General features: G+C 33.4%; 1 protein-coding gene across 4 annotated transcripts in view; it reads right to left on the reverse strand.

The window, feature by feature from the left end:
* PHC3 (polyhomeotic homolog 3 (Drosophila)) overlaps positions 1–15,490 on the reverse strand; it is a 62,644-nt gene that overhangs the window by 23,648 nt on the left and 23,506 nt on the right. For 2 of the 4 annotated variants that reach the window (XM_008576145.1, XM_008576146.1), the window contains exons 7-9: positions 9,983–10,229; positions 3,278–4,146; positions 2,938–2,985 (exon numbers count right to left, since the gene is read on the reverse strand). In XM_008576145.1, coding sequence (XP_008574367.1) covers positions 2,938–2,985; positions 3,278–4,146; positions 9,983–10,229 — 1,164 coding nt within the window. The remainder of the gene's footprint in view (positions 1–2,937; positions 2,986–3,277; positions 4,147–9,982; positions 10,230–15,490) is intronic. The other 2 variants (XM_008576144.1, XM_008576147.1) reach the window with 1 other exon arrangement.

Consider the following 15,490-nt stretch of genomic DNA (forward strand, 5'->3'; position numbering starts at 1 on the left):
CCGAGGGTTGCGATCCGTTGCTGGTCACGAAAAATGACAAAAAGGCAAAAAAAAAAAAAAAAGGCAAAAAAAAAGATGTTTTATTCTTTTTTTTTTTTTTGTCTTTTTCCGTGTCCGGCAACGGATCGCAACCCTCAGTGTTGCCCCCGCTCCTCGCTCAGCCAGTGAGCGGCCGGTCTGTATGTGGGATCCGAACCCTCGGCGGGAGCGCCACCGCGCTCCCAAGCGGCACACAGTAGCAGTGCGCCACCAGGCTGGCCCTTTTTTTGCCTTTTTTAAAACTTAAAAATCCTATTGTTCCTGATAATTTTATATTAAATATAATATCCAGAACTGTGATCTGAATCAGCTACTAAGTAGGCAACATTTTTTTAAAGTTATTTGCTCACAATCCCTGCATTTGGAAACTTGTTTCACCAAATGAGATTTTTTGCCTCCCGTCTGGATCTCAGAAATCAAAGCAGTCATTTGTTAGTTTGTTACTATATAGTACAACCATAATAGCTGCTAGTATTGGGTCCTGATAATAATAGTTTTTAAAATGATGATAATACCCAATATAGGGAAAATCATCCAAAACAAATGTCTGGGGGTTAAAAAAAAAAAAAATTCTCGTGCACAGGGTAAGGGGTATCTGCTGTAGTAGTGATTATTTTAATTTGCCTGATGTAGAAATGTTAATTAAGAGGTAGTTAGACCAGTATGATTTTATCAACCAGTTCAATTTTACCTATGTAGCATTCCTTCAGTAGATATTACTTTTCTTCCAAAGAACATTATCTTTTCTTAAAATGCTTAAACTCTCTTTAATCTGACATGTTATTCAAACATCTGTTACTGTATCTTTTAAGGACTCAAAGACTGATCATATATAGAATTCTGATTTTTTAAAAAATAATGAAAGAGTTTTAAAAGATGAAAAGAGCCATAACACAAATAGCATATTTTGAAATAATCTATTAAAGAGTACTGTAAAATACTTTTCATTCTTTATAGTTAAGGCTGACTATACACACTTTCTTCCAAGTCTTACATGTAAAGGCAAAGTAAGATAATGAATAAAAGAAGTAGGCAAAAACAAATGTTACAGTGCAACAACTAAAATATTGAAAAAAGCAAAGAAGTCGAGGTTGTATTCACAAGACCATCAGGAAACTGCATATCACAATTTCTGTTTAGCTCATAACTACGACTATTCTAAAAATAGCAAAGACTGCCAAACTTACCTCAATAAAGTCCATTATTCCCATCTGTCTCCCTTTCCTAAATAAACTGAGGAACATTTGTTTATTAGTTCTAAATTATCTACCCTCAATATATCTTATTTATACCCAAATGTCAGTTAAAAACTTTCTTTTATAAATATATCTTTTAAAAACATACTCATTTTACTTTGATAATTCACCCTTATCTTTCAAAATTTCACATCTCTTTAAGAAATAAATCTCTCTCTCTAACCCTTAAATATTTAAAACTACCAGGAAAATGTAATTTATGAAGAAATGTGTTTTGATGGAAAAAATAATACATTTGGTGAAAGACAGTAAGAGAAAAATACAGAAATTTAATAAATAGAGCTGTGTTACTCAAAGGTAAAAGATAAAAAAAAAAAAAAAGGTAACATAAGGACAACTATAACATGCATAATGACCACATTAGTGATATCAGAGAACGTTATTAATTTCATGGGGAAAAAGGTTTCAAAAATGAAATAACATAATTTTTTTTTTAAATTTCAAAAGAGAGGAAGGCAGGAAGCAACAAAATAAGACCTTATTATTTTAGCTTTAATTTAATTCATTCTTAAAGTGTTATATTTTTGATATTTCTATCCCAAATATGTTCCTCCAAAGTTTCCCCTAACAGAGACAATTTTTAAAATATAAGGATCATAAAGAAATTTTATTTTCTACTTATTACAAAAACAAATCAGGGAAGTAGATAGAGAGAAAATAAATTTAAATTAAATTTGATTTCCTTGAAGGTACTGTATAGTTGCTAAGCCTGTGTTTTTGTTACAATATCGATTGTAAACTCTTCAAAAACCCAATAAAAGAAAATACAGACATGAGTAACTGAATGACAAACTCATTTCTAGATGTCCACTTGTTTTTGTCAAGTTCTGTTTTTTAATAAAATTGAACAGGAAATGGAATTCAATCTCTTTATGTCTGTTAAGATCAGTCAGAATGACAAGGATTAAAAAAATCAACAAATGTGCATCCTAAGAACCAAGATATTTCCCATTAAAGAACAGACTCTGAGACTAACAAATAGCCATTAAGTGATAAAATCTCTTCAATGAGGTTTAACACAAAACCTCTCTTTAGGAAAATTCATCTCCTCGGTTAGAAATTATGAATGTGATCATTCTGACTAAACATTTAAAGACTTTATTTCAATTTTACTGTAAATTACAAATTCAAAAAAATCTTTTAGAGTACTTTTAAAGAAAAATATTTTTCAAGATAATTTTCGTTTCTAGGCAACACATAAAAGTTTTAGAGATTCATTGATAAATCTCACTATAATCTCAATTATTCAAAACTTTTACTGCTCCCAATGGATTTTTTCACCCTAAGTATTAAATTCATCCACTGAGATTTTTTTAAAATTTTTAAATGATAATTATTTTAAGTACATATTTTCCCTTAGTAGAAATAAAAAAACAGAAGTTTAATAATTGTATAAGGCAGTATACACATAATATTTTTTACACAGTTGGACTCTTTCCTAGAATAAAGTATTTTATAAGATTTTAATTACAAAATACAATTTAACCAAAAAATTACATCATACAAGCATACCTCCACCTTGAAACAAAAGTCCCTAAAGGCCAAGGACTTCAGAATGTACATAACCCAAAAGGGTTAGCTAGATAAACCATACGTTTAAGAACATACAAGCCAACAGAAGGGATCTATGAAGGATAATCACCTTAAGAGAAAAAACTTTGTGCAGATGACACTGGTTCAAATGCATTCCCTTGGGGAAAAAAAATCAACTCTGTAAAGATAGCAGATGGATTTATTTAAATAGTAATAAAATTAACGAGGGACTTTAATAACCATCACAAATTATCAAGCATGCAACCATACTACAACAAATGGCATTTTTTTTTTTGCCCATACAGCATGTTTGTCAGAATACTGACATACAAAAATTTCAAGCTTTTTAAATTCATAGGCATTTAGATCTAGCAGTATAACATAGTGTGGGAGAAAATAGTTTTTACTTTCAGTTCAGCAAGAAAGTCAAAGAGCTTCCAAGGGCTTACCACTGGTGGATCAACAGGTGCTGGTGGTTGTACTTGTAGGTTTACCGCAACAGTCTGTGGAGGAGGAAGAGTCTGAAATGGCAACTGGACCAAAGCTTCTGCAGCTGGAAGATCCTCTTCTGACACCAAAGCATTCTGCACCAAAACCTGGCCCTGGGATAGAATTTCAGGCTGCACTTGTAAAGACTGCATGGACTGCAAGGGCAGTGGTGGAATCTGAGCTGGAGGAGATGTTGACATCTGTGGAGGGGTTGCAATTGGGATTGGAGAGGACTGCAAGGTTGAGTACTGCTGGTGTGATGCTGGAGATACAATCTGTTGACCTGGGGACACCAAGGCAGACTGCTGAACTGGGCCAATGTGAACAACAGGGGAAGCTGAAAGTGGAAGATGGGATTGAAGATTCAGCTGTGCTGTAGGTTGCACCTGATTAGCAGTGGACTGTTGCAAATTTGATCCTGGCTGGAGAGCTGATGACACAAGAGGGTGTGGCTGAATAAGTGCTTGTGGATGAATAATTATAGTAGGAGACTGGCTTGGTGAATGAGGTGGTGGAGGAGACACCACTACAGACTGCTGTGCTGACTGTGACTGACTAGGAGACATTGTTAGAGGGGGATGACTCTGAATCGGTGAACAATGCTGTGACTGGGCATTATTGGGAGCTGGAGGAAGGCCATGGTTTTGGAGTGGAATACAGTGCTGGGATGGAGGTGGGTCTTGAGTTGGATTCTGAAGTGTGATTGGCTGAATTTGCTGTTGCTGCTGCTGTAGTATCAGTTGATGATGGGAAACCTTGGGAGGAGGTGAATGAAGAGGAATCTGCTGATGTTTTATTAGAGAATGAGGTTGAATTGGAGAATATGAAGCTGTGAGAGAAAAAAATGACAATCAGTATTGACTTCAAAAATATCACGGAAATTTTAAAATAAATCTAAAAGAAGAAAGTTTTCACATCAGAAGATCATAATCATCAGAATTCTATTACAAGTCTTCCAAACAAGAATGATTTGAAAATTTAAGGACAAATACCTTTTCCTTGGAAAATCATAAAAGTTGCATGAAATAAGCTATACTGTCATAAGTTCCAAAAGAAAACTGCCTAAAAAAATAAATCTGAATCTATACAGGATTTATTCTTATTACATTTTATAGGTCATCAGAATATCTGCATTAACTTTTAGCAAAGTTTACACACTTGAATTTCTTCTTTGGGGAAAGAGTATCAATACTGAACAAGTATAATACATACAAAGATAACTTCAAAATCATAAAAATGGTATATTAAGATTCGTAAAATAAAGGTCTCATCCTTTCTAACCTATGTCTAGACATGCTTCCAACTAATAGTCACATTACTTATAAAGCTTGCCAAATGAGTTTCCAAATTTGAGCTGAGATGAATAGTCAGTGTTACTTGACCCAAGAAGAGAAAATGTTTTGTATAAAAATTTAACTCAATTAAGCAAAGCACAGGTGTGAATCCTGTAGCACGGTTAAATAATCATTGTAATTAAGAACTGAAATTCCTTATTTGGGGGTGGAGGGCTATAACGAGACCCACTGTACCAGAAAATCTGGGGCTGGAACCTTTTATTTTAATTGAAACATAATTAAATGTATGTATCTGTAGGGTACAGCATTGAATATTAATACTTGTGTGCAATATGTGCTGCTCAAATCGGGATAATTAATATATTCAACATTACACAATGTAATCATTTTTTGTGGCCCTTTACCAATTTCTCACTAACCCCTCCTCTCTCCCTTTCCTACCTCTGGTGGCCTCAAAGAACTGAAATTCCAAATCTAGAAGAGCACTAGTTTTGCTTGCAGAGAATGAGGCAATCAGAAGCCAATGCTATCTAAATAAAGGTTCTCTCCCCCACCAAAAAAAAATCCTACAGTAATTTATATGTGATACTATCAGGTTTTCTCCACAAAGGAGCCACACACAACAGGGATAAATATACATAATAATTAGCAACCAAGTTGTAAATGGTTCCCCCATCATTATGACTGATCTGTATACTGTTAACACAGAGGGAGATGCTAGTAAAACCCTCTCTGTCTAAATAAGAATGGAAATTGGATTCAACAGAATATAAACTGAAATTATTGCTTAATATTAATATCACATCAAATTATAAACATTGAAAACAGACCTAAAGACAGGGCAAATTTCTTTTTAAATCTCAAAATGTCAAGATAAAGACTGTATAACACCTTGTATCTATTTTTGTATTCAACTACATGTGACAATAGCCTTATAAAAACTTGCAACTTTTTTTAAAAAATATTTTTACATTTGGCTATTATTTAAAATTTGGGAGATCCTTTAAAGCAATTAACATCTGATTAATAGCTCAAGAAAGTGGGGTTCAGAAGGTTCAATAGATATCCACTAATTGTAAGAAAAAAAAACACATTAGGTCTAAAATTCCATCTAACAAAATAATTTTCACATAGTAACTAGACTAGCACTTCAACTAAGACTGAAATTTTATGCCATCCCTTTATAAATGTGTTGATATAGACTATGTTATAGAGTATGCAAAAAAGGTGAATTAACAAAATCTTGAATTGCTATAGAGTGCCTTTCCTCCAGGGGGCTCAAGGTGCTTTCACATCTCTCATTTGTACTCATAAAAAGCATATGAGTAGATGGGTATTATTATCCCCCTCTTAAAAATAAGGAAATAGATTTTTTGCAAGCATAACAACAAAAGCATGCTTTAATTCAATTTTTAAATTATAATTTTTTTTTACTTTTGATTTTTTTATAACTAAAGTCCATATAAGTTATGATTTAAATTTACCATATTCTTGAAGTACAATGGATATTATATCCACTAGAATAACAATTTTTTTCTGTGCTCTAGCAAGTACGCAATCTCTTATATTCTAGAGCTGATAACTCAATAGATTAACAGTCGATCCTTGCACCTAAATTAAACTTTTCTTGGATAAGAAATCAAAATGAGTTTACATATTTTATATTAATCCATAAGTCCAATTGACAAGCACACATATTACAAAATAATTATGAAGATATTTGAAACAATACCACTAAATAAGAAAAGCCCTAGTGTTCTGGAGAATCATGTCGTGAGTTAATTTCTCTGATTTTAATAAACACTTTATTATTGTCAGGGTGGCCTTATACTTGAAGGATTAATAACTAGCATCTCTCACACAGATATAACTCTTCATTATTTACAATAATATTTCATTCAATAAATAAAATAATTACAATTATTGCAATTACTGTTAATTATTTGTTACAATTATAAATAAAATAATTGTTACGACAACCCCATGAGACAGACAGGGTACTATAGTATACCTGTTGGTATACCAATCCAACATATTACAGATGAAGAAATTCTGAGTAGTTAAGTAACTTGCCTGAAATCATCTGGCTATCAAGGGACAGCACTGGGACTAAAATCCTAACTGGGTCTAAGGCCCTGTTATGGACTGAATGTTTGCGTCCTCACAAAATTCACATGTTGAAGCCCTAACCCCCACTGTGACTGTATTTGGAGATTGGGACTCTAAGGAAGTAATTAAGGTTAAATGAGGTCGTAAGGACAGGGTCCTGACATGGTAGGATTCGTGTGCTCATAAGAAGAGACATCAGAGAACTCTTGTGTGCACACACTTCCACCGCGACCAACACCACCACCATGTGAGGAGGTCTGCAAGCCAGAAAGAAAGCCCTCACTAGAAACTGAACACTGCTGGACGTTGATCTTGGGCTTTCTAGCCTCCAGAACTGTGAGAAAATAAATTTCTGTTGTTTAAGCCACCCAGTCTATGACATTTTCTTATGACAAAGCAGACTAATAAAGGACCTTTCCACTACACATTGCATTAATGTCTGCAAAAAACAGCACATATTTTTTCCCAATTAGAATAGTTTTATAAAAGCTCTAAAAACTGCCATAAGAAAATTTCAGCTCTAATAACAGTTCATGATTATCTCCAAACATATGGTTGAAGTTTGCCTTCATTTTATGTATAGAATTACCACCAAGTGGAAACCCCACCTTCAAGGAGAAATGATTTTTAAAAACCCCAAATTAATATAGCACCCTAAAAATGCAATAAGGAAACAACAGCCATGTCCATTTTAACAATTATTAGACTACACTACATCAGAATACATGTAGATTTTTTTATATTTAAAATGACCTATAGGAACAGGCATTGTTTTAATTGAGGAAAAGCACAAATTATCAATTCTAGAATCTCCCAAAATATCTTAGCTTCATATTAACTTCCCACCAATAAGAGCAGAAAAACTAAAAGGGTGAGAAAGATAGCTGTTGACTTGCTTTAAATAAGTGCAGTGTAAGGCTTAACAAACGTTTAAGTTTGGTAGTTGCAAAGATTTACATGGTTTAGGGTGCTCCACGTGGTTTTGTTTCTAATCAACACCATCACAGAAAACTGGAGTCTGGTAATACACGTACAATCTAAATTTGGAATTGAAATTGACCTGAGACTTTTTGGTGGTTTTGGCTTAGTGGTCCCCTCCATACCTACATAAAATATTGGCCATCAGAGGAAGGCAAACTAAAAAGATATTACCACACTATCAACAACAGTGGGAAGAGTAAGGTCAAACTTGGAAACACGTATTGGAAATTAAGGGAGACTAAAAATCTAAAAGCAGATCTACTCGCTTGAACTAACCCTAAATAAATTCCCAGCTTTCTCTGAAGGTAGCATTCTGCTGTGAGAAAACTAACCCATCCATTATAATCCAGCAAAACCACATTAGAAACTGTCCCCTAAGCAGTCGTTCCAAGCACAGTGGGTCACTGCTGCTCCATGATGACTCTGTCAACACTGGGCAGATGCTGGTTTGAGGCTAAGAATGCTCTGGACAGTGCAGTGCAAAACCCAGTTATCAAGCCACATACAGAACAGACCCTGGCACACAGATGCTTATAAAATAGAATTCACATGTAACTATACCATGAATGGATTTTTTATTTATACATTATATCAAAGCCTATGCTTATCTAAGATTCAGATTTGGCAATTCTAAGTAGAGTGATAACTAATTATTGCTAATGAGAAAGACTGTACTATAATTTTCAAAATTCAAGTATAAAAAACTGAATCCAATAAATATTTACTGTCCACCTATTATCGGTAAGTACATATAAGGCACAACTTTGTGCTGTCAAGATATAAGAATTAAAAGATGAATCTGAAAAAGGATTTAAATAATTAATAAATGTAAAGTGCTAAAACAGTGCCTGATATGTAAGTGCTCAATATTATCATCTTAACATCAAGGAGCTTACTGTTTAATAGAGAAGTGTAAGTATGTAAGCACTTATAAGATCAATAAGTATATAAATAACTATAAAAAGTTAATTATAAAGATCAATAAATATATAAATAACTATAAAAGAAAAAGAACCATAATGGAACATAAAATGCTACAGAAGTTCAGAGTGAGGAAAAATTTCTAACTAAGGGAATCAGACAATGTCAAGATTTTGAGATTCAGTGATGCAGAAAACGTTGGCTGTATTAACACAGAGGAAATACGAAAAGAGAAACAGGTTTAGGTGGAAAAAAGCACACTTCAGTAATGTAAAATAAATCTTTAAAAAGTAAAGCAGAGTTATAGAAGGAAAGGAGATGCTTATTTGATGAGGTTGTAACAAAGGAAAATTTTCAAAAAATGAAGTGTACTGAGGTGTCTAGACCAGTACATTACTTTCTTTCCCTCCCTCCCTCACTCTCTCTCTCTCTCACACACGCACATACTCTCTCTCTCCCCACCTCTCTTGTTGAATAAACAATAGTTATACTGATATAAAAATATATACAGATATATTAAGAATAGGAGAAACCTAAGTATGCTTGAGAAGTAAAGGAAAGGATCCGGCATGGGAAGACAAAAGATGCTGTGATAAGTATATACTGAGGAAGACCAAGAGCAGGTAAAAAAAAGATGGGATCATATATGCAAACGGTGCTGACTTTTAGGAGAAAGCAGATAACTCTTTATCTTATTAGAAATGAAGAAAGCTCAATCTTGAAAAATTCTGAGATAAATAAGACACAGTACGGATGTTCACGTGAGATGGTCCCAACATGTTCAGTATGAAAACCATGAGGCAAGGTTATCTGGGATTCCAAACTTGATGAGAATAAAAACAACTTAGTTGATTCCCTGACATCTTCCTCTCAGAAATAAAATTAGAGATGGAATAAAGCAACATCATAAGGAAAATAATTATACATAATCCTTATGTCTGGAAAGAGACAAATTCCTCTCACTGATGATAACCTTAAACAAAATAATACACTGTACTTACTTCATAAGCTTTTAAATTTGTTCCACTAAAGCACATTTAACTATAGGCAATCTTTTTTTAAAGCTAAAAGGTTTTATCAACATAAGGAGAGACCAGCACATAACGAAGATGTCAATCAAATATCAATTGACAAAAAAAACCCTATTTTATTGTTAAATTTGTTTTAGCTGTTGGGCTTTCTAAATTTCTCTTTTTTCAAGCTACATATGATATTGAGATGTTCTTTTTTTAACTTACGAAATTTACATTTAAAAATATTTTAAAGAGTGTCTTTCTTGTTCAAGTAATGGATGTCCTTTGTTTTACTCTGCTAAGAAAATGAATAATGCAACTATTTTCAACAAAAGTTTTATCCTACCTGGTGCTATTAACTGGTGAATACTTGATGTCCGGGTGACAGCTGTGCTTCGTGATTCCAGACCTGGACTTTCTCCTTTCTTATTACTTTCTGGAGAAGGATCTCGTTGGCTCACTTTAGAACTGGTCACTGTTGTTTTGTTATGACAAATTGTCAATGACTGAGTTTGATTAGTGCTTTTTGGAGGCCCATTCTGTGAGCTAGATAATACACCCAACTTCTGGCTGCGTAATGTTAAATTCTGAACCTAAGAACCACATAACAGAAAATAAGGGTGAAAACAGATAGTTTTAATTGATGTGGTAATCATTACCATTATAACAACAATGATGACACATTTATATTAAGCTTTTCATACATAAAATTCCAAATACTTGAAACAACTGGTTAATCCTGAAAGAAAGGAGAGTTATTATTCTGAGTAATTACATCTTAAATATTAAGTGATAATTTTTTTAAAAAGACATTAAAGGGAAGGAGGGAAGGAAGAGAGGCAGGGGAGGGAAGGAAGGAGAGAAGGTAAGAAGGAGAGAGACAGAAGGAAAGAAAGAAAGAAAAGGAAGAAAGGATGGATCATGAAAAACTAAATGAAAACCAAATATATACATATGAAAGGTCTTCAAAAAATTCATGGAAAGATTCATGTTATCTTTTAATTCCATTATTATATTAATTTTGTATTCTGTGTGTCTGTGTTTGTGAGAGAGAGAGAGAGAGTGAGAGAGAGAGAGCTATGAATATGAGGAAATTGCTATGCATTTAAAAGTTACCAGCTCTAACTATAGATATTATAAAGGGACATTAATCTTGTAAGTAAGAAAATTAATTAACCTACTCCAAGTCACCTACTCCATTGTGATAATTATGAAAAGCATTTTTTATAAATTTTGTTGTCGTTATTGAACACTCACTGCTTTTGAGAACTAGATCTCATGAATTGAAAAGACTGTGCATGGGCCTGAAATGGGTATATGTGGTAGCTCGTCTATACCCAGGGCTATTCTAAACATACAGCCAGTCTGAATGGTGGCTAGGATTATCCCAATTTCTACCATATGAGATTTATAACATTTCCAAACAGCAAGGCAGAAAATGCCTCTCCAAAAGTTACCTAATTTCTTGCCTGTCTGGAATGAATGCAACAAATACATTTATGCTAGCACGGCCCCAGGAGGGAATTTGAAGTAAAAGAGATTCCAAAGTGACAAAGCAAATGATATATTGCGACTTTATAAATGTTTTTCAGTTTCATATGTGTTCTGTCTCTACAACTACATCATTCATTGATGCTCAAAGGCTATACTTTCTCTGTCCAAGTGCCAAATGTAGTGTTCAGCCAATAGCGGGTACTAAATAAATGTTCACTTCAGGCCTGATGAAGTTTTAATCAATTCTATTCTAATCTACTGAAAGAATTTTCTAAGTGAGACCATATGGAGCATCTCCTCTGCTTTTTCTCAAATATTTCATATCCGTGTAAACATAAACAAACTAATAACCACTATATTATTAAAGCTTAATACAAAAATAAAATAAAATAAAATCCAGATTTCTCAGATTGCCACTCAAAGCCCTCCACAATCTAGGCCCAAAGCACTTAGAGCTGCTTTCTACTCCTCCAGCCCACAATTCTTCTATTCTAGCCATACTGTTCTGCTCACCATTCTCTAAACATACCATGTACTTCCTTCATTTGGAGTCTTTGCTCAGGCTCCTCTTGCCTAAATGCCATCCTTCCTCAAGGCGGTCTCCTGAAGCTCAACACATTCTTCCAAGCCCAGTAAAATCCCACTCTCCCTCCCCCAAAAATATTCCCAAAGTCCCTGGTTAGAAAATAACTTTACCCTCCCCTCTATAACAATTTTTCCATAGAATTTCAGTCATTATTGGCCTGTAGCACTGACAAATGTCTAGCTTGTTTTAAAATTACTAATGTCTGTGTCTGTGAAATACTGAGATTCTGTTAGACTACCATCACTAACATTTTGTACTCCCCACAGCTCACTGCTGCAGATATAATAGAAACTCCAAAAGTATGAGGTATTCTCCTATGTCTGATTTTGAAAAATGTTACATGTCTATTTTTCTAGTAGGTATTTAGTTCTATTTATAGTTTCCTTAGACTAACATTAAAATCTGCTCATATTTAGCCTCAAAGGTCTCAACAAATATCTGTTGGAGGCACATTAAAATACCCCAGGAAGACAACATAAAAGTTAACATTTGCCACAAATGATCTGTAAAGTTAACCACATAATAATGACAACTAAAGGGTGTATAATAATCTGAAAAATTTGAAAGAGTTCCTTCGAATGAAAAGCATATTCACAGAAAATCAGTATTTGACACAATGAACCCCTAAAAGCTGAAGCACATTTCTACAGAATAATACTTTTTTCTTCTAATTTTCCTTTTTTTCTTGAATTCTAAAAGAAAATATGTATTTATATATAGTATGTTATATATATTGTGTATTATTTATATGAATACATAAATTTTAGAATATGGCTATAATATCTACAGTCATCTTGGCTTAAATTTTGACATGGTTTAAATAAATTCCAAACATGTAAACTTTACTGCTAAAGTATATTACAAAGATAACTTAGCTGTTAATAAAAAGACCACACATTCAGATTTCCTTGACAGAGCTTTAATTTTGAGAGAAAACCCACCCTTTCTAATATAAAGGCACTATACTAGGGCACTCTATACTAGGGCGCTCTAATGTCCAACTTTCATTTCATCTGAACCTTTCTTATGATAGAATTATGGAAACTTTTCTGACTTTTGAAAAAGTCTGTATTTTGCTGAGGTATTTTTGCTAATTTCACTCCTTACATTTTTATAGTGGGTTCCTCCTGCCAAAATACTCTCATATCAATTATTTAACTTCAATATAACAAATACTGTGGAAATTATCATAGCATCCCTTCTTTGCAGATGGGGAAACTAAAAGTGAATGTCACATTGCTTGTGAGTAAAGCTGAGTTTCTACCTTTCAAACCCAAAGGGCTGTTTTTTCCTCAGTTCTAACAGCATTCCTCAGATAGCCTTGGGAGAATTTCTTACTCTTCTATAAACATACTTTTTGTCCTATGATATCATTCTGAAAATCTTTTTTTTTTCTTTGCATGGTAAAGAGAAGGGATAGAGCATTTAAAATGGTAAATAAGGGTAAGACATTCCAGATCTCTCTCTCTCTCTTTTTTTTTTACAGTATGCTATAAAAAATGTTTATACTAAGGAAAAATGAACTGTTAAACTGACTTCTATAGCTTAAATACCATTAAAATAAAACTTCAAATTAGTTATTTCTTGATTAAAAGCAAATTATTATTTTTTTGAAACTGCAAATATAATTTTAAAAAATCAACAAAGTGGAGTAGAAATTTTTTAAAACTAACAATCCTGAACCTGAGGAAAGTTACCACTTGAGTGTACAAAGCATTAGCATCACCTACCACCAGCTTTATTCACTACCATTTTAAAAGCACAGCAAAGAAAAACAACATTCACAGACAAATTTTTAAAGGTCAATCCATTCCTCTAGTTCCTCAAAAGTCCACCCTTAATTAAGTCAGATCATCACAGAGCCACATACCCAGAACACATCAAACTGGACCCCGAAGACCACTTTCATAAATTACTTGACTACACTCATGTTAAGGATGCTATTAAAGATATTTTCTTCATGAGAACCCTCAAGACAAATTGTGCTCTAGAGAGCCTGTTAGAAAGAGTTGTATTTTCCTAAGCAACTGGTTTGTTTTACCTTGGAAACTGTAAATCCTTTAAATGGTGTGTTTCTCTCTACACTATTAGCTACTTCAAAGCTAAGAACTGACTTCGTGACTCATCTTCAGACAACGGGTAACAAAAATAGTAATTAGTAGCATGTAATCTTATGTGGCAGGCACTACGCTAAATGCTTTATGATTATTGCCTCATTTATTTCTTATAACAACTCTGAGCTATTACTTGCAGTTTACAGCGAAGAAACTGAGGCTTAGGAAGGATAGTATTAACAGCTACCATTTGTTGAGTGCTGACTGTGTATCAGATACTGTTTTGTTTTACACTTATTAATAAATTTAATCATTACAACAACTCTTTATTTTATAAAAGTTTATTTTATTTTATATTGTTAAAACTGAGGTGAGCAGTTAAGGGTATATAATAAGATGGTAGAGCAAGTATTTGAACCCAGTGAGTCTGGCTCCAAAGTTGATACCTAGAGATATTATACTATGACCTTGTCCAAAATCAATCAGCTGGCAGGTAACAAAGCTGGCAATTGTTGTTCCTGAAGTCAGAATTTGAACCCAGGTCTTCCTATCCCCCCACCCCTACAAAAAAGTACTATTTACTTAGTGCCTATGATGTTCTAAATACTAAACACACATTACTCATCTTTCAACTTCCCCTAAAAGTAGGAATGAGTATTAGAGATGTTTGGTAACTTGTCTAAAGTCATACATTTAATAAATGAATGAAGTGGGAGTTGAACTTAAGTCTATACAGAACTTCATGCATGTAAGTTGAGTAGCAATCTCACTTCTAGCTCCATGCTACTTTCCTACTCTTATCTGTGCTTTTCTTCTTCCATGCTTTCAATTTATTTTATCATGTTTTATTTTATGTACCATGTAAATTAATTAAAATCTTAGTTGGAACAAAGTCAAATATGAATGAAAAACTAAAATTTAAAATATCCTGGAAGTTGACAATGGTCTAGCTCTAATAGGTTTTATAAAACCAAAACAAAGAGAACAGGAAGATCATTACTTCAACAAATTCATTCTACAAGAAGACGTTGGAAAGTTGAAAGCTGAAAAAAATCTTAAAGTTAACAAAGACAATGGTCTCATTCTGTAAATGTGGAAAGAAAAGTCCAACAAAGTTAAGGAATTGTGGAGAGTCACAGAGCAAGTTAGGAGAAACCTAAGTTTAACTGACCACCATCTTTATAAAGTAATTATGAAAAATCCCAAAGAATATTATTACTATCTCATTTCTTACTTTTTAACAGAAGTTTGAGATTATTATTTTAAAAACAAGAAGCCAAGGATGACCCAAAGATACACTACCTTCTGCCATATGTAGCCTAAGACATTATGGAAAAATACCAAAACAGTATCATACAAAGTAACATTCTACTCAATTGTTTTAATTTAAAATTTACTCAATCTAATTCATTTTTATCAAATTTATTGAGGTATAACTTACATACAATAAAATGAACAAACCAATTCAATGAGTTTTGACATATGTACGGACCATGTAACCACCACCCCAATCAAGATACAAAACATTTCCATCATCCTAAAAGTTCATTCATGTCCCTTCCCAATCAATCTCTCCCACCTTCTGCCCTAGGAACCACTAATCTGATTTTTGTCCCTATAGATAGTTTTACTTGTTCTAAAATTTCATATAAATGGAATCATAGAGTATGTACTTGTGTCTAGCTTCTTTTGCTAAACACGTTTCTGAGATGCATCAGTA

The sequence above is a fragment of the Galeopterus variegatus genome, unplaced genomic scaffold (assembly GCF_000696425.1).
Source record: "Galeopterus variegatus unplaced genomic scaffold, G_variegatus-3.0.2 Scaffold1299, whole genome shotgun sequence".
Taxonomy (NCBI): domain Eukaryota; kingdom Metazoa; phylum Chordata; class Mammalia; order Dermoptera; family Cynocephalidae; genus Galeopterus; species Galeopterus variegatus.